The sequence below is a fragment of the Lutra lutra genome, chromosome 4 (assembly GCF_902655055.1).
Source record: "Lutra lutra chromosome 4, mLutLut1.2, whole genome shotgun sequence".
Classification (NCBI taxonomy): Eukaryota; Metazoa; Chordata; class Mammalia; order Carnivora; family Mustelidae; genus Lutra; species Lutra lutra.
This window is the reverse complement of record NC_062281.1, coordinates 169,463,836-169,485,300: the sequence shown is the minus strand read 5'-3', so window position 1 is coordinate 169,485,300 and position 21,465 is coordinate 169,463,836. Positions and strand designations below refer to the sequence as shown.

Here is a 21,465-nt window from a genome sequence, read left to right as displayed (position 1 = left end):
AAAACGGTGCAACCCCTCAGGTCGCCGGCTTTTAGAGAAGAATGGAGCTCAGGACAGCTGCAAGGAAGTGGTGCATCAGGCAAGCTATGTGGGAAGGAGCACGAAGCTCCCATGTCCTCTCTCTCGGGGCGTGCCACCCCTCTCATTTCCATGGGTTCACCAACCCAGAAGCTCTACAAAAATGGTCTTTGCAGAAGTAATCAAGCTAAGATGGAAGTCATGCTAGATTTGGGTGAACCCTACATCCTAGGCCTGGGCTACTCATAAGCAGAGAAGAGGACACACAGGGACACACTGAGAAGGCCCTGTGATGCTGGAGACAGAGACCAGAGTAAGGCAGGATCAAACCAAGGAGCACCAAGGATGCCGGCTGCACTGGAAGCCAGGGGAGAGGCGTGGGACACATTCTCCTTCAAAAGGGACCAATCCTGCCAGCACCTTGATTTCCAATTTCTGGCCTCCAGAACTGAGAGAGAAGACATTTCTGTTGTTTTAAGCCACCTAGCTTGTAGTCATTTGCTGTGACAGCCCTGGGTCACTCCTACACCTGCCACTTAGGGCCAGGACAGGATGCTTGGAGTTCCTTCCACCACCCCATTCAGATGAGCAGGCTCTATGGCCAGGCCCGCTCTGCCTGCCCTGAACCTGGGCTGCATTCCCAGAGACATGAACCTGACTCTGGCTGCCCACCAAGGGTGCCACAGGATCTCCCCAGCATACACTTCGTATTATCTGGCTGGGCTGTTGAGCTCTACGGCTGCAGAAACATACACATTTACTCTCACTTCCCTCCAGATCCTTCTGCTTCTGTTTCCACAGTCCCCCAAAACCAGTCTCACTCCTGCTGCACATGCAGGACTTCTCCCCGGGGCTCTGTCTGCTGGCTCTCTGCCCACGTACATGCTATCCTGGAATTCCCCTTCCAGTCTTTTCTCAAAGTGGTGTTGCTCCAGCTAGAATCCCCCCCACTCCCAACCCTGCTTCATATACAGAAATTGCTCTTAGGATAAAACATTCTTATTAGGGGTTCCTTAGCCTTTCATGATCTACGAGAACTTTCTGTCCCAGAGAACGTTCTGTAACGGTGGGAATGTTCTCTATTTGCATTGTCCAATATGGTAACCATTAGCCACATGTGGCCAAGAGCTTGAGACGTGGCTATGTAATTGAGGAACTGAGTTCATACTTTAATTAATTTCACATGAAAGAATTTGAAAAAATATTTTTATTTAAGTTTTAAATTTAAATAACCCCCATGACCAGTGGCTACTGAGCTGGCAAGTGCAGACCTGGCCCTGCCCACCTCTCCAGGCTTTCCTTACCTCACGTCCCCTTGCTTGCTTTCATCTAGCTTCTTTCAGACTCCCTAACTCCAGCTCTCTCTCACCTCAGGACCTTTGCACGTGTGAGCTCCTCTACCTGGAACTTGTTCCTCCACAGACGCTTTGTCTAGCTAATGCCTACTTCTCTTTCAGATCTCAGCTCAATTAAATCAATTATTTAAAATCTTCAGGTGACGTCAGGTCTCCCTGGTGATTCATCTCATGGCACAAGTATTTTCGCTCCTAATACTGACCACAGTTGGGTTTTTAGAGGGGCTTGGTGATTTCTCCTTCACTGGACCATAAGCTCATGGGAGCAGGGTCTGAGCCCGTGTCTTTCCACCACCATGCGCCCTGGGCCTGGCACAGTGCCTGGCTCACAGCCTGCCATCTGTAGACTCTGGGACTGGATGAATGGGGATGTGTAGGGGAGATACCCAGTAAGCACATCTGCAGAGCTGCCTGGCTGAGCATGTGGTAGTTTACAGGGGGACAAAGCAAGTCACGGGGCGGGGCGGGGTGGGTGTCTGCCGATGACTCCCAGACTCCACCCTTAAGAAAACACAGTGCTCCTGGAAAGCCCATGGACACTGACCTGACAACCAGCAGCCTCAACGACCCACACATTACAACAGAGGGGAAGCGGTGCTGGTAAATTCCTCAGTGTCCACAGATGGGTCACCTCCCAACACCTGTAATCCACACACTGCCTTCCTGAGCAGTAGTGGCCTCACTACCCACCAGTGAGGAAGGATGCCCGCGCCTCTCTCTGGCCCAGGAGAGCTGCTGAGCCTCTCTCCTTCAGGAAGGAAGGGCGGGTGTTCCCTGCTTCAGGACTCCAGGGGCCCCAGGAGGGACAGGCCACAGCTCCATCTCCAACCACCTGCCCCTTTTCCCACCTCATGGGAGGAAGGTGGCATCAGCCTAGACAGGCCCTGCTCAGCAGGTTGCTGGGGGTAGTGACCCCCCTCTCCTTCCACATGCCACGAGGCCCTGGTGATACGTTCCCATAGCTCCCCTTGCACTGTTCCTCCGTGTCCTTATCACAATTAAATTCTTATTTGTAAGTCACTGTTTAATACCTCCCTTGCTCCTCTGCTGGTGTGTGAGCTCTAGAAGGGGGGGTACTGACCTGGATCTCACACTGATGCATCCCTCGGGTAAGCTCAAAAGCTGGCCCCAACAAGGGGCTCAGTAAAGTTCTTTTGCAAGACTGAGCAACGAAGTAGGCCCAAGGGTCCCTACCAACCCTGACCACAGCCTAAGGGGACTGAGCTCTGGCCTCCGTTTCCCTGCTCAGCACCCCCGTTCTCCCCGAAGCCACGTGACCCATGCCAATCTGCCTGGGTCCTGCACTCCCCGCAACCCAGGCCTGTCTCTCACCAGCGTTCTTCCAGAGTTAGGCCTCCGCTCCTTGTACCCTGGCCCTTGATGGGCCCCTTACTTCTGGTCTGTTCACTGAAAGCCCTCACCTGTCCTCATGGCTGTCCTTAGGTGGGTCCTGGTGACGTCTTTAGCTCCATATCCCTCCCCGGTCGTTGCCCGGGCTGCTTGGCCACCCTGGGGAGGGTCTACCCTTTGGGTTCATCTGTGGTCCCCCCAAGCCTGTCCTGCTCCATCGAGGGCTCTGCCCCACCCCAGGTGAGCTCCCAGCTGGCCTAGCTGGCACGCGCCTTGGCCCAGGCTTGGGGAGGGGGCCAGAGGCGGGGACAGGGGTGGAACCTTCCCTGGCCTTGGAAACAGGCCAGAGTTCAGGTCTGTTCTGTGTTTGGGAGAACATGGGACACAGTGGGGTGATGGCCAGTACGTCTGAGACTGGATCTTCCTGTCACACTGCAGCCTGCCTGGAGGCTGGGAGACCACAGCGCATGGGCTCATTGGCCATGTTGGGAGACATCTTCCCAAGTCTGTGTCCTCCTTCACTCACCCACATGCGCCACCTGCCACTGCACGCCAGGGGGCCGGAAATGACCCTGTGCCCTCCCTCAATTCCTCTGCATGCTGCCAGCCACAGGACAGGGAAGACATTTCAGGAGCTACTCCCACCTCTCCCAAGTCTCCAGCCCTTTCCTCTAGGGTTTCCTGGGATAGAGCAGTGGCCACTCCCCACCGGTTTCCGAGCCCAGGGCTCCCAGCCCAGGCCCCGGTCTGTGAGCCAGGGAAGCCTTTACCTGGACACACCCGTCTCTCAGGACACGTTCCCAGGCTGAAGAGTCACACAGATTCATCCGTCCATTCACTACTGTCTGCTTCCTGCTAGAATTGAGACCCAGAAGCTCAGGGAAGCGATCCTGCCTGTTTGTCCACGGTCCTATCCTCTGTGTTAGCATGGGGCTCCTACCTCAATACATGTAATGGCCAAAAGAATAATTTGATCACAGGGAACACTGGAAAGAGCCACCTTTGGAGTGGAAAGGTCACCCAGGAAGCACTTCCGCTGTCCTGCCACACTGCAGTTCTCACAGGGGTACCCTTCGTCACGGGTGGTACTGGCGAAGTCTCACCGATGTGTGTGGGACACATCGATTGGTGTGACACCGATGTCACACTTCATCAGCACTGTGGCCATGAACAGCCTGGGAAAACCCCTACATAACTCCAGAGCCGAGGCCAGGTGCTAGGAAATGCCTGTGTAGACGGAAGAGTCACCAACCCAGGCTTCACATACGGGTCCCTGAGCTGCTGGACGCCCAGCAGTGAGAAATGAAGTCTGTGCCTTTCTCAGGCCTGCGAGAAGGGTCTGATTCCCGAGTGCCAGCAAAGGCACAGCAGGGCGGGCGTCCCCTGCTTTGTGGCACACGATGGGGGAGGTCCGCATGTCTGTTCCCACCTCCAGAGGAAGCCCCCTTCCCCATACCGTGCGTGACCACAAGGCAGGGGTCCGCCCAGGCCTGGCCTAATGCTGCAGGCCTCCTGATGGCACGGGGACCCAGGGAGCTCTGTGAGCTCAGCTATCTGGTCCGTGCTCCGGATAGCTCTCCCTCGGTTTCTCCTCCTCACTCTCCGGTCTCGGCTCAAGAGTCAGTCTGGCAGGGAAGCCCAGTCATCTCTTCTGGTCTTACACCTCCCAAGTCTCCTACAGTGCTCTATGGTGCCAACTGCTGTTTTAATACAAGTCAGCTTGGCTGATTCACTGTTTGTTCCCATGGGTGGGGGCAAGGGGTGAGGGGCAAGGGCCATGGGCATCTACCTCTAGTCTCTCTAGTCTCCACCCTGTGTCTGACACATTGTGGGCTTTGGCCCTGACCACCCTCACGTAGGCACCAGTGGACACTCACCTCCGACCCGCCCGGCACGCTGCTGGGGGGTCCCCGCGGGTTCCCATGCCTGCCGTGTCAAATCCAGAAATGCCTAGAAATCAGGAGCCTGTGGAAAAACCTCTCTCCCCACCACGTCTCTCCTCATCCCGAGACACACTCTGCAAGTTTTTTCCAGGGTGTCGACTGAGGGGCTGGTCATACTCAGTGCCGACGGGCTCAATAACGAGTTCTTGCTTCGGCATTCCACACCCCTGCTCCATGTCCCTGACCCTCACTCGCTCCCTGGTACCACACCCCAGAACTAGGTGTTAGCATCTAAGCCTCTTCCTCAGGCTCTGCTGTCCAGGAGCCCAGCTGAGACTGTTCCAGAAAGGTCTGTGGAGCGAATGAAGGAACAGTTGACCCTCAGCAGGGTGAAACTCTTGCTCCCTCTGACCTTCGTTTCCCTCCAATCCCCCTTCACTCTGGAAGCGCTGTTGTACCTGTGCCTTGACTGTTCTGGCCCTGGGCTGGCTGGACCCCAACCTCCAGCCAGGCTTCTTCCAGGTTTTTCCCAGGTTGGTCCCTGCTGCCTGGGTCCTGGCAGCTAACAGTTCTTTGGTGAATCTCAGTGTGGCCCGGTCCTTCCCACATCCCGGGCCTGCTTCCCTGCTCCTTCTCACGCAGCTCAGGGTCATTGCCCTGGCAACCCGGCTGCCCTCCCAGGAGTCCACAATCACATGCCCTTGGGGAATCCCCTGCCCTCCACTGCCCTGTCCCACCCAGGCCTCCACCTGCCCCCAGAGAGCTCCCAGCACGTCTTGCTTTAAAGGGCATTGGCCAGCCTGGAGGAGGTGGTTTGCCAGAGCTTTTCCTGGCCATACAAACAGGGGCTTGGGGTTGCTGCTACCATGAATGCATAGAGGCCAGAGCTAAGATCTGATTACTGGTTGAATGGCAGGGGACACCATACGTGATGGGGCCATAGCCTTGACACCTGACCCTCCGCAGGCACAGGATGGGAAGTTCAATGCTTAGGACCCCAGAGCCGCAAGCCTGGGGAGGGTGTGTGAGTCTGTGTGCTCCCTCATACACCCTCATTCATCGACAACTGCTCCATGTGCCTGGCCCACGCCGGGTGCTCAGGCAGCAGCCAAGAGCTGTTCATCAGGTGCTCACTGTCTGGAAGAAGGGTGGGGGGGGAGGTGATGGGCCCCCGGAGCGATGCCATCCCCTCTGCTCGGCACTCAGCATGACCAGGAGGCACAGGGGATGTCCGGGCTCTGCTACTTCTCTCACAAGGGAAAGGATGATACGCCCAGGCTACCCACGACTGCTCTGTGTCTCCTCCCCGTTCTAACCCTTGTCTTGGTCCAGCCTCATCCACAAGCCAGGAAAACCTCCTCCCCTGCTCTAAGTGAGACATGACAATGGAGAGAGGAGAACCATGGCTTGCTGTGACTTAGAGGGCATGTCCGCATTCCCTTAAGGCCGCGCTCCTGCTTCGTCTCTGCCAAACCGGGCCCCTCTGATTCCAGGGCTTCGGAGAGTAGCCAGGACAGGATTCTGGGCTCACAGAGAATCAAGTTCCCAGCCTGGGGCTGACCCTGTCGCTTGTGCCAGCATGGATGCCATTCACGCCTCTCCTTTGAGCTCCCTGCCTGCCACGTGTGACCCTGTGCACACACCTCTCTAGGAACCTCTCCTCCTTTGGCCTCAGTCACACCTGCTCTCCTGGCTCTCCTCCTTCCTCTCTGGCTTTGGCCGTCTTGTGGAGTTCTCGTTTTCCTCTCTCCTTATGCTTCCTTGTCGTTTGGGTCCTCCCCCGGGTCCCATCTCTCCTCGGCCCGGCAGTCCCGCCTCCGGCTGCCTTCTGAGGTCCCCTCCAAGGCTGGGCTGGTGACTCCCAAGCCTTGAACTCCTGCCCCGCTGTCTCCTCTGACTGCCCAGTTATATGACCAGCCACCTCCCAGCACCTCAGTCCCAGCATGACCTCCGTGCCTCCTCCACTCCTCGATTTGGCCAGGAGGCTCTTTGTTTGGGGTGACACTGTCATCTTCCCAGCTGGAATTTCACAGCTGTCCTAGTGCAAAAATCTTCCCTGTCCCTCACCTCCTTCACCCAGCACATCAACAATCTTCTCCTTCTCCCTTCCCATCGCTGTCCCAAGCCACCCGCCTCCCTCCTTTCCCACCGCAGCGTTCCCTTCTTTCTCTCCACCACGCTCTCCTTCACTTGGGCCCCAGCCATGGCCTCCAGACTGGCTCCTGGGCAGCCCTACCGCAGTGATTTTCCTCCACCTGATGCTCATGTCACTCCCTTCCAGCTGTGCCCCCCGGAGCTCTCAGGATGAAACCCAAATGCCTCTGCTTAGCCCCCAGGACAGAAACTCTGGATGGCAGGTATCAGGAAAGGCCAATGCCCCCAAGGGGAGTAGGGGGATGATGCCTTGCTGTGTGCCTCCGCTCTCTGTGAGTCTGATCACTGTGAATCAGTTTCCCAAGACTCCTATTTGGAATCAGAGGGGTAAGGTTTAGATCCCGGGTCACTGTGGCCCACCAGGATGACCATGGCTGGGCCCAGCCACTGCGTTCATCCACGTGTGTACTTTAGACAGCAGGACTGACCCTGGAGGGAAGGCCATAGGACAGCTCTCAGGGGCTGCTCATGTACTGAGCACCAAGCCCTCTGTTAAGCATCTCCAGGCCATATCTCATTAAATCATCCTACAAATCATCATTAAATCATCCTACAAATCATTAAATCATCATTAAATCATCATTAAATCATCCTACAAATCATCCCATCCTGGGAGGAAGGCTTTTTTATTACTCCCATCTCATAGATGTGGAAAGAGAGGCCAGAGAGGTTGAGTACGGGCTAGACCCAGAATCTGAAGTCATCTCTATTGGATTCCAGGGTCATTAACACACCTGGGAGTAATTTAAGGCACGGACGTGGACGTGGGCAGAATACCTTTGAGAGAGGAGAAATGAGAGGAAGTAGGCAGTAAAGCTGGAGAGAGTGAGAGTCTGCGAGAGCCGGGGTGATGGAGAGCGAAATCAATGCTCCGTCCAATCCGTCTGTTGCTCGCACCGTTGGAGCCCACCATGCTGGGACAGGGGCGCGAGGAGTGTGTCAGCAGGAGAGGTCACACCCCCACCTGTCCCATCTTCCTCCGTGAGCCTGGCTCCCTGGAAGGCCGTGTGGCGTGGGACAGAGGAGAGCAAGAATGTCCGAGAAGGACCTCTTAAGTCCTGCTGGTCAGAGGCTCCACCCAGGGCCTCCAAATGGGCCTCAGGGGGCAGATTCTCACAAAGGTAGGCATTCATCACTTTTACGTCTGCGTTCAGATCCTTAATAAGGAAGTAATAATATTGCCAAGCCTTTACCACGCTATCTATGAGCTAGCGAGAAGACTAATTATCTGACGACACTAATAAATGGTTATGATGTTATTAAAAATGGCACCAAGCTAGGATTAATAGGCTCATCAATTGTAGGGAATCGGGTTTAACAAGGTCCCCTGCCTGTCCCGTCAGGGCCTGCGCCTTGATGGATACCGTGCCGCACGGAGGCCGCAGATGAGGCCACCTCCCCTCTTTTCCCCAGCAGAGGGTCAGCTGAGAAAGGTCTGGCTTACCGCTGGGTTTTTCTGAGCCTCCCCCTCACAAATGCTCTTCAAAGCCTGGAGATGGAGATGCTGTGGCCACCAGGACTGGCGCCGGCCCTGCTCCCTTCCACAGGTGGCCTCCATGCTCCACGGGACCCCCTCGACCTCCCCCGTCTGGCCTGCCTCTGCAAACAACAGGCACTGGCACCCACTGGGGCCCCGCATTCCAGAGCCCCGGCACCAAGCAGAAGTAGGGGAGCTGATAAATGGAGATGCCTCTGGGGCCTGCTGACTAATTTCCATAATAATTATAGTTATTACTAGTAATGGTGACAACACCACTCCCTTCCGTTTACACTGGATTCCACAATCTAGGAGAGCTTCCCCACCAGCTGTCTCCTCCCAGCCACTCAACCTGATGGGAAGAACACAGGGTAGGTAGTCCATATTCAGTGTTCGTATTCTCCATGTTGAGTTAGAACCTAGGAACCCGGGGACATGAAGGGATTTCCTCAAGTCCCCTCCCCGGCCTCGAAGGAATAACCGTACGATACAGATAAAAATAAGAAAAGGACCGACAGGGTGCAGAGGACATAACGCACGTGGGTGAGCTTAGCCCTTACAGCCTATGGGGCTGGCTCTATGACTGTCATTCCTGTTTTACAGATAGGGAAACTGAGACAGAGAGACGCCAAGAAACTTCGAGGGGCATGCGGCTAAGTAGCCGCAGAGTGGGAGTCAAGCCCAGCCCAAGTTCGTGCTGGTGACCAGAAGCTCTCCCACCAGCCTTCCACGGGAGCCTGAGTTCTGGGGGCCCTAGGAAATGAAGGTTTTGCTTGAGCCTTCCCGCTTCTCCCTCCCCTCCAAGGCTCTAGGTTCCCTGTAGAGCATCTCCCCTGCACGGTAACAATCCCCTGGCTGGTACTTTCCATGCCAAGATCTACACTACAGGACTACAGGAGCCTACTTTGCCCTGGCTCCTGGGGTCAGGATGGCTCTTCGCACGTGTTGGAGCACAGGGCTTCCAAAAGCAGAGAACCTCCAAAGACTCTGCTGCTTTGAACACCACTTACGAGCAGTGGGTCCTCACTGCTCTCTGCCTCAGTTTCCCCATCTGTAAAATGGGTGGTGGGAGCAGGACCTACCTCACGGGGTTGTTGTGAGGATAAATGAGGGGAGGAGAACATAAGGGGTCTGTATAGATCAGGTCCTGGCATTCGTTAGCAAGTCTTTGCTGACAGATGCCTCTGGAAAGCTGAGGGGCTTGGGCTGGAAGGCAGAAAACGTTTGCTACGGGCCAGCTGAGCCTGTGCAAATAGCTCCTCCTTCCATTCCTGCAGCAGCTGCGGGAGCTCTGGTGGTTGTCCCTTCCTCCTATTTTAAATGTGGAGACACTGAGACTCAGGGAGGTTGACGAACATTCCCGGTCGCACACCTATGAGGTGCTAACATGGGGCCAGAACCTGAGTTCCGGCAGATCGCATCTGGGCACCTGACAAGCCTCCCTCTTACTGAGGTCTTGCGGTGGGCGACGCCCTGCTCCTAGTCCTTCCATCCAGGGTCACAATAATCCTCCGAGGAGTGACGCCCATTCCAGAGATGGGAAATCGCTTAGAGAGGTTCCTCCTCACGGGCCCCTATTCACACAGCTGCTGAGTGGGGTACCGGCCCTTGAACCCAGGGCCCCTGCCTGCCCCCACCTGGGGCGACCATACACTATGGCTTCTGTCTTCCTCCCAGGGTCCCACAAGCCCCAGGCCCCTCCTACCAGCTGCTCCTTCTTCCCAAAGCCCTGCCTGTCTGCTTCCCCCTACTCTCCCTCACCTCAGGCATAGCGCTCCCAGCTGAGCCTTGCTTCTCCCCTCACAGAGCCCTCAGCTCCCTGCACCACCGGTCTCTCCCCTGCGGCCAAAGCCACTCAAGGCAGGGACAGACCTAGCTCTGCATCCTAGAGTTTGGGAAGTGTTTTGTACTGGCACCCACGTGACTGGGACAGCCTTTGGTCTCCCCTAAAGGACCGAGAGGCATCGAGGAGCTGGGGAAGTCCTCCTGAGCGAGCTCACCAAAGACACCAGTGGGAAAGACTCAGTCACACGGAGGGGGGGCGGTGGTGGTCACAAGGGCGGGACGGGTAGTGCACGTGTGCTTGTGTGAAGGGCAGTGTCTGGGAGCTGGGGAGCACGAGCAAGGCAGGCCCACGGGAGTGGGTCCTTCCCAAGGACCTTTGTCTCTATCTCCCCTGCCCCCAGGGCTCTCACCTGCTGGGATGCCCCACCCCGACATGCACTGGACTTGACCAAGCCCCCTAGGGCGTCCCTAGCCCCAGGGGGCTCCCTTCCTGCTTACGTGGTCGATGAGCTCCTTGATCATGCCGTTCCACTGGCCCTTGTCGTCCTGTGCCCCGTACTTGCCATCTTCCACCAGCCGGATCTCGTAGGAGAAGCCTAGGATATGGGCCAGCTCCTTGAGCAGGTCGATACAGTAGCCCTCGAAGCGGTCATTCCCGAACAGGGTCCTGTCAGACTTCCGAAACATGACGAAGGGCTCCTCCTGCAGGGAGAGACGGGAGAGGGGCTGACAAAGGCGGCGTGGGTCGGGGGAGAGCTTGGTCTGGAGCCTCTCCTCATCTGTACTTTGTCGTGGCCCCTGGCACGAGGCAGGGGCTTGGAGGGTATTTATGATGAACTGTCTGACGGTCACAGAGCTGGTAAGGGGTGGGACAGGCATTTGGACTCAGGTGATCAGATTCGAATCCCGTGCTCTCTACCATACCATCCGTGCAAGGCCGGCAGTTCTCCAAGTGTGATCCCCGATCAGCAGCCCCAGCGGCACCCAAGAACTTGTGAGAAATATACACTTTTCAGCTGCACATGGGCCACTGGGCCTGAAACTCTGGGGTTGGAGCCCAGCGTCCGACTCTTGATTTCGGTTCAGGTCATGATCTCAGGGTGGTCGACTGGGCCCCTGTTGGGCTCCACACTCAGTGGGGAGTTTGCTTGGGATTCTCTCACTCCTTCTGCCCCTCCCTCCGCTCACTCTCTCTCTCAAATAAATATATAGATCTTTAAAAAAAAAAAAAAAGAAAGAAATGCAGCCCTCCAGGGGATTCTGATGTCTCCTCTTGCGTGAGAACCCTGCCACACCGGACCCTCCATCCAGTACGCTCCCTGACTCCTCCCCCTGATACATTTCTGTCCTCCAGAGGTTCTCAGTCCCCAGCCTGAGGATCTGCTGGGTAAGTGAGGGATGTGGACCCAGGTTGCACGAGGAAATTGTCAACTGCCAGTGCCTGTGGAGGGCCTAGCCCACAGACCAGCAAGGGCGTGCTGGACAGACAAATGGCATTGCCTCATTTAACCTTGATGTCACCCTTCGGGGGGGAGGGACCCACAGTCCCACTTGACAGATGCAGAGTGAACTCACGAGGACGCATGACTGGTGCGAGCTGAGCTCACACCATTATGCTGGCAAGGAGAGCAAGTGAATTCAGGTGGGTGTAGCCCTGAAGTGCAAATTTGTAAGCCCCTCACTGAGCCAGAGGCCCCAAGATCCAGGGCACCTCTCCTGGTGGGTATGGGGCCCTCGGCAGGTAGCTCAGTAGCCAGGACACACATCCCGCTGTCCCACCTTGGGCTCTCTCCCTGCCTGGCAACAGGGAGCCAGCAAGGGGCTGTGATGAGGGCACAACTCGGTCTGATTTCTCATTTAGAAACAAGCTCTTCAGGGTGCCTGGGTGGCTCAGTGGGTTAAAGCCTCTGCCTTTGGCTCAGGTCATGGTATCAGGGTCCTGGGATCAAGCCCTACATTGGGCTCTCTGCTCAGCAGGGAGCCTGCTTCCCCCTTTCTCTCTGCCTGCCTCTCTGCTTACTTGTGATCTCTGTTTGTCAAATAGATAAATAAAATCTTAAAAAAAAAAAAAAAAAAAAGAGAGAGAGAGCGAAGCTCTTTGCCGCCCTGCAGAGAACTGGGGGAAGAGACGGGACAGACAGTGGGAAGTTGCCATTGACCTGGTCCAGTCTGAGGTCTACGGGGTGAGAACTGTGGGCTCTGACGGGGCAAAATCCAGGCCTACAGCAGGGACCCAAAGTCCAGGTCAATGCACAAGTCCGTGTTTCTACGGGGTCCACCCACCCAGCTTCACCGACAAGTCCCCATCCCCGGGCGACGGTGGATGGGTCACTCATGTTTTTCTGAGCTCCTACCATGCACCAGACACCAATTCAGGGTCTCACACAGGCCACTTGATTCAGGCCCCCAAGGCCGCAGGACAGGTGACATCACACCCATGCCGCAGATGAAGAAACACGCTCAGAGAGGGTCAGTAAGTTGCTCTATTCACACAGGAGTTGAACTGCAGTCTGATAGAATCTGGCTCCCCTGCTTCCTGTCTGTAGCTCCTGGCCTCCTCCTGTGCCTTAACCTTCCCCAAGGCCACTTTGGCACACCCCTGCCCCCTACCCATGTCAGAATGCCTCAGGTCCTCAGCTGACAGGTGATAAGCAGTAGCTGACAGAGGGCACAGGTACTGGGAAACCCATGTGCACAGGCCCACGAGAAGGGTACACACACGATTATGGAGGCTTCTCATCATCTGTCAACCAGTATGGCTATTCCTTTGACACTGTGGGCCCCTGGGGACAGAGTGAGCCATGGAAGGCCCTGAGAACGCCCTCACTGGAGATCCTCCGGAGCACAAACCCACCAGCATCCTCCTGCTGGGCTCCCGCTGTGACAGGTGGGCTCGATTCTCTGCTCCTGGTCCCCCAGTACCGCCCCCTTTCAAAATCCCAATCCCACCCCAGGACTCATTTACTCTAGATTTTCAACAATCCTTTGGGACGATTCAGAGCAAGGATGGGGGAGCGTGTGTGAATCTCCAGGGGTTCCTGCCTCTCCAGGGTTTCTGAGAAAAACCATCTCTCAGTCTAATTGGGTGGAAGATATCGGGCAACTGACCCTTGGTCCTCCCCCCGGCTCCACCGGATCCCTTTCCCTGGCTAGAGTCCATGCTGAATCTCTGTTCCTCCCATCCCCACCCTGCAACCAAGTGGGCAACTCACAAGGTTGCTGAGAAGAGCACAGGTGGGGCGGGGAGGGGCAGGGGCTACCTGGAGGGAAGGGGGCTGTGGTTAGCACACACACGTCATCGTGCAAATCTGTCTCTGGGAGGGTGCTGCCCGGAACCTTGGCATGCGGCCTGGGGGCAGGAGCCTCAGGAACCCGCCCCCTCCCCCTGATCCTTCTGGTTGGACATTCTTGTGCAGTGAACAAAGTATACCACTGTCCGAGTTGGCCCTGATGTGAGCTCAAGAAAGAACTGGAGAGAAGGTACTATCTCTCCCAGGAGAATCGCCAACCACACACACATTCCTGGACAAAATCGACCTCCTTCTGTAAAATGGGGAGAATCCTGGACCCCACCAGACAGGGTTGCTGGGAGGAGTAAAGGAGCCAATCTATGAAAAGCACTTACAACGGCTCCTGGCAAAGGTAAGCTGCCAATGTGATCGACGGATTGATTTTTGTTAATATCGTTACCGTCTTTCCGTGTGCTGGGTCGCCTGTGCCTGCAGTGCCCTTTCCAACCTAGAGACCATGCCCAAGGTCAACAAAGGTTAAACACCCTAGCCGGCCCTGGAAAACCATTTCAGGAAAAGGTCCCTGAGATGGCTTACTTCCTGATCCTCCCTCCACGCCCCTCCCTGGGCCTATTCTCTAAAATTAGCACTTCCTTTGTGAAGCCACCGTAGCCCCAGAATCTATACATCTCCATATAAATACGCTGCCTTCGGAGCAGCTGTAAAATGCCATTAATTTCGGGAAGTGCTCTGCGGATGGCATACATATTTAACAGCCAAAGCCCAGAGCATTAAAATGGTGCTCGCCTTAGTAATGTGTCTCTCGACCTGCAACATTTCCTAGGGGGTAATTCTGAACTCCGCCAACTACTTATTCATGGACTATTTCACAATTTATTACTGGAAATGTCCAGACAGCCAATTCACAAGCTCTCTCGGCTGCTAATCGATTGCTCGGTGAAGGTGCCCTCAATTTCATAACTTCACGCTCCCCTATTGCTCTGGGAGAACCGCCGTAGGAGCAGGGTAATATTTCTCTTCAACAAGTCACAGGAAACAGGGGTCCAGAAAAATAACCTTTCCCGACTTTTTGCGGCCAGAGCTCTCCGTCTGGTTTCTTTCTGATCACTTACACCGAAGGGAGAGCCGGGCCTTGGGCTAAGCTTCTCCCCTGGCCGCAGGACCTGTGGAGTTGGAAAGGGGTCTGTGGGGGGAGGAGGATGCAAGGGTGAGCTGCCCGGCACCCGCATTCCCAAGCCCCCCTCTGACGCACATTCACACAAGTGCACACCTGTATACACAATACTACCGGCACGGGTGTACCACATTCTCGATGTTGTGTCTGCCTGGCCCTGCTTGGCCGCAGAGGCTGAAGGCTCTGGACCCAAGACCTTGCCTTCTGCCTGTTAGAACCAAGACAGAGCACTGGGAGTCCTGCCTATCCCGGAGGTGGGGTCTAGAGCAGTCCCTGGCCTGGGACGGCCCTCCCAGCCCACACTCTGGCCTTCCTTGGCTTCTCTGCTTCTCCTGTTGCCCGGTGCTAGGGGTTCTGCCTGCCTGACCGTTGAATCTTACGAGGTCACTATGTGCACAGGGCACAAATACACCCACTGGTGTGACTCCAGATACCCGTGTGCGGCTGGGCCAGTCCCGCACCCACATGTGTGTCAACACTGCTGCTTTCTTCAGCAGCCTAAAGAACTCTGAACCTTCAAAGGCAGGGCCCCAGGAGTGAGGCAGGTGTGTTTTCTCGGCATGTGAGCTGAGATTGGAGTGGATGAATTTTTCATGAGCCCATGGGAGAGCAGAACCAGAACAGAAGCTGGGGCCGGGCAGAGAGGGGGCGAGAAATGGGAGGCTTCCAGGCTCTCGACCTCAGACATGGGGAAGGCCATCTGCAGCTCTGAGGGTCAGGGTGGGTGCAGTTAGGGCTCCTTCCATCTGTGTGCCCAGGGTAAGGCACCCTTTGTTCTTAACTCCAGGGTTAGGGATAGGGGAGAAGAGGAGGCAGGTTTCTGACAGCCCACAGGGAATTGCGGCCTTCCCCTGTGCCCAGACTCCAGGGAAAAGAAAGAGCAGAAACCCCTTTCATTAAGGGTCCAGCCCTATTCTCCGGGGACAGAGCAGTCGGATCTTCCTGAACCCAGCTTTGGTATCTGCCTGTCACTCAAAGTGCCGTTTCCCAGACAACACCCTTGCAGGCTGGCCCCCCTCACCAACCCCCCCACCCCACAGTGCTCTCAGCAAGAGGTGCTGGCCCTGTTTTCAGGCTGCCAACCGCTGGGCTGGGTTTTCAGCCAGAGCAGCTAGGGCTAGGCCCCTTTTCACAACTGGTGCCCCTGCCCCAAAGAGCCTCAACCTGAGAGCACCCCCAGGACCATGCTGAGACTTTCAGGAGCATCTGGACCAGCTCAAGGTTTTTGGGAAGGAGGCCCCAGGTCTGTCCATGGGGGAGTGGGCCTCTCTCTCACTTGGGAGACTGAGGACATTTTCAGCGGGGCACAGAGAGTTTCTCAGAGACCAGTGCAAAGGCTGTGTGTCATAGCCCGTCCCCATCAGGGATCCTCCAGATGTTTTCCGGGCCATTTCTCTTCCTCCAGGAAAGACTGGGCTTCTCTCACTAACCCACAGAGAGAAGCAAACCTTACCCTCCATGAGCTCTGGGCACCAGGGAATGCAGAAAGCAATCATGGGCCGCCCCCTGCCCATGTGAGTATCTGACACTGCAGGATGGGGTTAAGACAGTGCTCGGGACATGGGCTTGGGTGGGTCAGAAGCAATGTCAGAGTCAAGACCAATGGGGGCGGGGGTGGGGAGGTGGGGGAGGGAATAATTATGATGTCAGGCCCAGGAGCTCAGACTTTGAGCAAAGCAGATGATGAGGTCGTGGTTGGGTCTGGAGTCTGTCTTATCAATAGGAGACCACAGATATGAGGGACACAGAAGGTCAAGGTCACAAACCCTAATGCCTTCAGGGGCCCGTCAGGAAACAAGGAAGTGAGAGGCAGGGTAGTGTTGACCATGGTCGGGGTGGCAGGGTTCTGTAGAAGGCAAGTCTGAAGCCTCTGAGCTATCCTGTGCTGGGAAGAACCTCTGTGGTCATGGTCAAAGTCATGGTCAAAGGTCAGTCTTCAGTGAAGTTCAGGGCTCAGGGGTGGACAGAAGCAGAGGCTTTCTCTAGAACACTCTGCATACTGTACTAGACCTGAGCTCCCCGGGGCCTGGATTTGTGATCAATAACAGTCATGAGGAACAACAGCAGCTCTCATTCCACATGCACTTGGTGCCATTCAGATTTATTAATCCCCCAGACCCTCAACTCCATGAAGTAGATACAATTAGTACCACCTTTCTTTTTCAGGTGGGGAAACAGAGGCATGGAGCAGTTAAGCAATTTCCTGGGGTCACACAGCTAATTAACTGGGAAGCCAGGGCTCAGACCCAAAAGTCTGTGGTCACAGTCTTGCCCCTGCACCCCGGTCACACTGCATGTCCCTAGCGGCTGCTGAGCTAGTGTTCGCCCGGATGAGGGGCGGGGGCACAGTTAGGGCTGGGTGCGGGCCATGGGCCAAGAGGGGCTTCTCTCTTTCCCCATCCCCGGGGGTGCCTGAGAGCCAGCAGGATGCTGCAGGTGGGACTTCCAGCAAGGGACTGAGTGCATCAGGTTGGGACCTTTGCAAGAAGCTGTGAGTGTTGATCAAGAAGCTTCCAGAAGGGCATAGGATGTCTGCCCAATCCTGCCACTGCGGGTGTAGACACATTCCGTGCACCTTTGCAGAAGGGTTTCACGCCCTTGAAATCAGGCTGCTGCTGCCATTTTAACAAAATGCACGCCCATGGTCTTTCAAGGTGTGTGTATCCGGTTTCCTTCTGGTGTATTAGGTCTAGCCTGCCGCTCCCTTGAGGGCATTGTTTTGTGGCTCAATCATCTGGGCCCACGTCATCACCCTTCTTCCTAATCTCTCCGAGCACACTCGTTTTACCTTTCTTTTTTTTTTTTTTTTTTAAAGATTTTATTTATTTATTTGACAGACAGAGATCACAAGTAGGCAGGCAGGCAGAGAGAGAGAGAGAGAGAGAGGGAAGCAGGCTCCCCGCTGAGCAGAGAGCCCGATTCGGGGCTTGATCCCAGGACCCTGAGATCATGACCTGAGCTGAAGGCAGAGGCTTTAACCCACTGAGCCACCCAGGTGCCCCTCGTTTTACCTTTCTTAATCTCGTCTTGTGCGAAGTGTTTTATTTATATCTCACATTTTATGCAGCTCTGTTTTTAATCTTTTACCACCTTTTTATTATTTTATTTTTACCCTTTTATATTTTAGCTTTGTCACACTTTAATCCTTTTGCTTTCTGACATTTCGGTTTTACATTTTTTACCTTGTCTAGCTGGAGCTGTTAATTATTTATTTTAATTTTTCGTTTTCCGTGATGGCTTCCCTTTTCATCTCGTGTCTTATTTTCATTTTTCTCATTATTATTTTCCCTTTAACCTTTTTCTTTTGTTCCCTTTCAACTCTCTTCTTTTCTGTTTGCATCCACATCAATATCCTTTCAATGGCTCATCAGTCTCTAATCCCTTTGCTCTTTTTTGTTTGTTTCTTTTTAATCTTTCTAGATTTTTTTTTTTTTATAATTTCTCCCCTGTTCCTGATGAAATCCTTTGACTTATTGGTCTCAGCCGTCTGATTTTTATATTTTTTTTTAGTTAACAAAAATTCGGTCAATAAAGGCAAGTGTTGGTGTTGAGGGCAATGCTGGGGGAGGGGGCTCATGCCCAAACCTGGGCGGGGGGGTAGGCATCTCCCCAGCCCTCCTGTCCTAGCTCTGTCACCAGTGGTTCACCAGAACCATTGTGAGGGCTGCATCACCTTTGACACGAATCCTCTCAGTGGTACAACCCTGGACACTGTGGGTGAGGCCCATGGGCTACAGGTGCTCCCTTGATTATGTTGACTACACTGGTGGCCCTGGTGTCTGCTGCTTACTGGGAGATTGGGGTTTAACTACCATGCCCCTTCTTGCTCCGGGGTGCCCACCACTTGCCACCAAGCATATGTCTGGTGAGTCACACTAGAGGGAGGGCACAGGACCGTTCCGTGGTGCCCGGTTGAGCTGCCCCCTCAGTGGGAGGCAGGTGGGGCAACTGTATCCCAGCGCCCTGGAAGGGTCCCGAGCCCGGTGTGCAACCCTGCTCTCTGGGTCGATTCCAGGCAGCCTTACTTGGACTGAGCACTCCAAACCTGGCTGAGCCCTCCACTCTATACAGGATTTGCTCTATTCATATTCATGCATTTATTGTATTGTATGTGCTTAGTTATAAGCAGTTATAAGGAGAAGCTGACCAAAATTGCCCTCCAAAGGTCTTTGGTCAGAAGCTACTGGGTAGTGATCAGGCTGCCTCTCCCCAGCATGGCCCAGCGTGGGTCCCCCAAAACCGTGTTGAGTCTCTGAAAGCGCGGGTTCTGAGTCTCTGGACCCCTTGGAGGCCTTCCAGAAAGGGCTGCTGCACGGGGAGGGGGCACAACACTGGCCAGTTAAGAGGGCAGTGGCATGGGTGTGTCTTTCTCCCCATCCTGAGTTCCAAGGTACAGAGAGCCTCAGAGATGCCAAGAGCCACACCTTGGGGCAGAAGAAGGAGGTGCTTTTTGGTTTGGGGAATGGAGGGAGGACGGCAAGCTGAATGACCACAGAGCTGAGCTCTCGGGATGGGTACTGTGGCCTATGGCCTGTGGGCTCCCCACACTGGCTGGGCTCTCTGGGTGTGGCCACAGCACCCACCACAGCTGGGGGGACCACTGAGAAGGGCCTTTTCTCTGGGAGCTGAGGTGAAGAGGGGGGCCCAGAGTCCTGGGGCAGAGGGCAGCTACCCTGTCTACCCCATTGTGGTTTGTACTTGGGCTCAGGGGTGGGTGGCTGGTGGGAGATGCAAACACACAGGCCTCTGCAGGTGGGCTTCCAAGCAGATCTCAGACAGGTGTGAGGACCAGTCCACCCCGCCTTTCAGAGCAGGCCACTGACAGCCACCCCCTGGGGTCTTTGGCCTGTGACCATGAGCAAGTTGCTGTGTTCCAATGACTGCGGGCTTTCTGAGAGACCCTCTGTGTTTCCACAGCACCTCCCCCATCTCCCAGGCTCGAAGCAGCCCAGAGAGGTGCCCGGTCTGTGCTGCCCAGTCTGGGTCCCTCCAGCCCATCCCCGGCTCACATAGTCCCTCCTGTGGGGTGGCAGGCTCTTACCAGCACAGTGGTGACGATGAGCGATCTGTTTGTCAGAGAGTCTGTGACATTAGGGCCTCGGCCTTTGGCGACCTCCGTGATGTTGAGCCCTTCTGCAGGACTCCACACACCCACCTGGATGGACAGACAGACAGAGAACAGGGCCTTCCAACCTTTCTCCACACCAACAAGGCCTTCTGCTCGTTCCCTTTCCTCAGGAGCATCACGAGGTAACATGCTGGGAGCTGACCTTTCAGACCACCCTGTTGCCTCTCTTCTTCTGGGAGGAGGCCCTCAAGGTGTCGAGTCTCCTGAATTCTGCCACCTACCCGCCTTTGCTGGCAACCCCAGCACAGCTGATGGGAAAACGCAGAGAAGAAGGTAAGCATAGATACAGCCCGGAGACCTCAGCCCAGGCAGGGGTGGAGCAGGTGCACTAAGAAATCAGAGATCCTGGGGCAGAGGTACTCCAAGGCTGGTGGGCCTCCTCTTTCTGGGGAAGATGCTGGGCACCCAGTCACTCACTCACTGGGTCTCCACTCAGGTGCCATCTCCTAGAGCCACGCAGCCTCCATAGCCAGGCAGGGCCTGGAGCCAGGGAGATGTTCACTAAGCATTTATAGAATGGGTTAACAGCAGAGGAGTTGTGTCCCCTGCAGGAAGGCAGGCCGGACAGGAGTGGGTCTTTGTAGTCGTTTTGGGGATCACAAACCAGAGTGGAGGGCCCTCCCTGCGGGCCCGGTTGCCGCTGGGTTTGGAGGCAGTTTGCTTTGTGGTTTTACTTGTAAAGTGGGCAGATGGGGTGGGGTGGCGAAGGTGGCATCGTTGGTGTCCCCACAGTGCCCTGGTTGCTACGAGGCCTGAAGCTGGAGAAGACCGGGGAAGAGCCAGCTGACTAACCCTTCTAATATCCCAGTCCTTGGGAAGGTGCTCTGCTGCCCAGCTCCACTCCCCTCCCAGGTCCTTTCTCTCAAGGATGGTCTTGGCATGCCCACTCTGTCCTTGGCCTAGCTGGGGGGCACTCAGGAAACTTAATCAATTAAACAGAGAGGCCGAACGCAAACATCCCATTCAGAGAGCTGCACAAAGCAGATAGCAGGGGGCCTTGTAATTATGTCTGGGTAATTCTGCCCTAATCCTCCCAGAGCCATGGGCGGGAGCTGGTGGGATCAGCTGTGACCCGGCTTAGCAAACAGAAGCCAGGAGACAAGAGGCAGGTGGCTGTGTTTGGGCTTAGCACCCTCTCCAGGCAGGATTTCTGTCTGTGCAGACCCCCCAGAGCCCAGAGGAGGATGGTGTCAGAGAGACCCTTCTCTCAGGTGGGCTGAGCTCACGAGGGGCCCCAGCAGCCCACCTGGAGGCCCCACAAACATCTGTCCAGAGGTTCCTGAGCAGCTGGAATCCTGTCCCCCACAAGCATCTATATGACTTCCAACTGTGAGGCACCAGGTGCCCTGGGGACATAAGAAGGGCTAGGACAGAGGAGTCCCCAGCCCGCACAGAGACTGTCTGCCCTCGGTCCAGGTGGCTGTGAGCAGGGCCCCCGGGAGGGCTCTTCCTGGGTGTTAGCTGTAGTCTAACACCCAGGGATGGGCTCAGAGAGGGAGAGCTGTCGCGATCCACTGCCAAGGTCTGCTGCAGGCCTGGGAGCACCTAGCAGGGGTGTATGGGCAGATGGAAGCCCTCCTCAGAATTTGAGGCCAGCCCCAGACACCGACAGCTGACAGAGCAAAAATGAGACTCCATTTGAGTGGGAATCATTGCAGCGACACTGGCGGACGCGGAAGGGCCCCCCAGCGCGGCCAGGTTGAAGCACGAAGCACTGCCCTGTGAGAACTTGGACATGAGGAGGTTGGACCAACAGGTCTCCCTGATTTTAGGAGCAGAGGCCGCAGCCCCTGTGCCTCAGGGGCTGATGCTGTATGTGGCATGAAAGAGTGATAGAGGAGAGGTGGGGTTTCCCTGGCCGCCCCTACCCAGGGGCCCCCAGGAGTCTAT

The 21,465-nt window shown here is 55.6% G+C and overlaps 1 protein-coding gene across 1 annotated transcript in view; it reads right to left on the bottom strand.

Moving 5' to 3' along the window:
- Positions 1-21,465, bottom strand: part of GRIK3 (glutamate ionotropic receptor kainate type subunit 3) — a 224,100-nt gene that overhangs the window by 33,076 nt on the left and 169,559 nt on the right. The window contains 2 exon segments of the mRNA XM_047728335.1: positions 10,521-10,724; positions 19,489-19,602. Coding sequence (XP_047584291.1) covers positions 10,521-10,724; positions 19,489-19,602 — 318 coding nt within the window.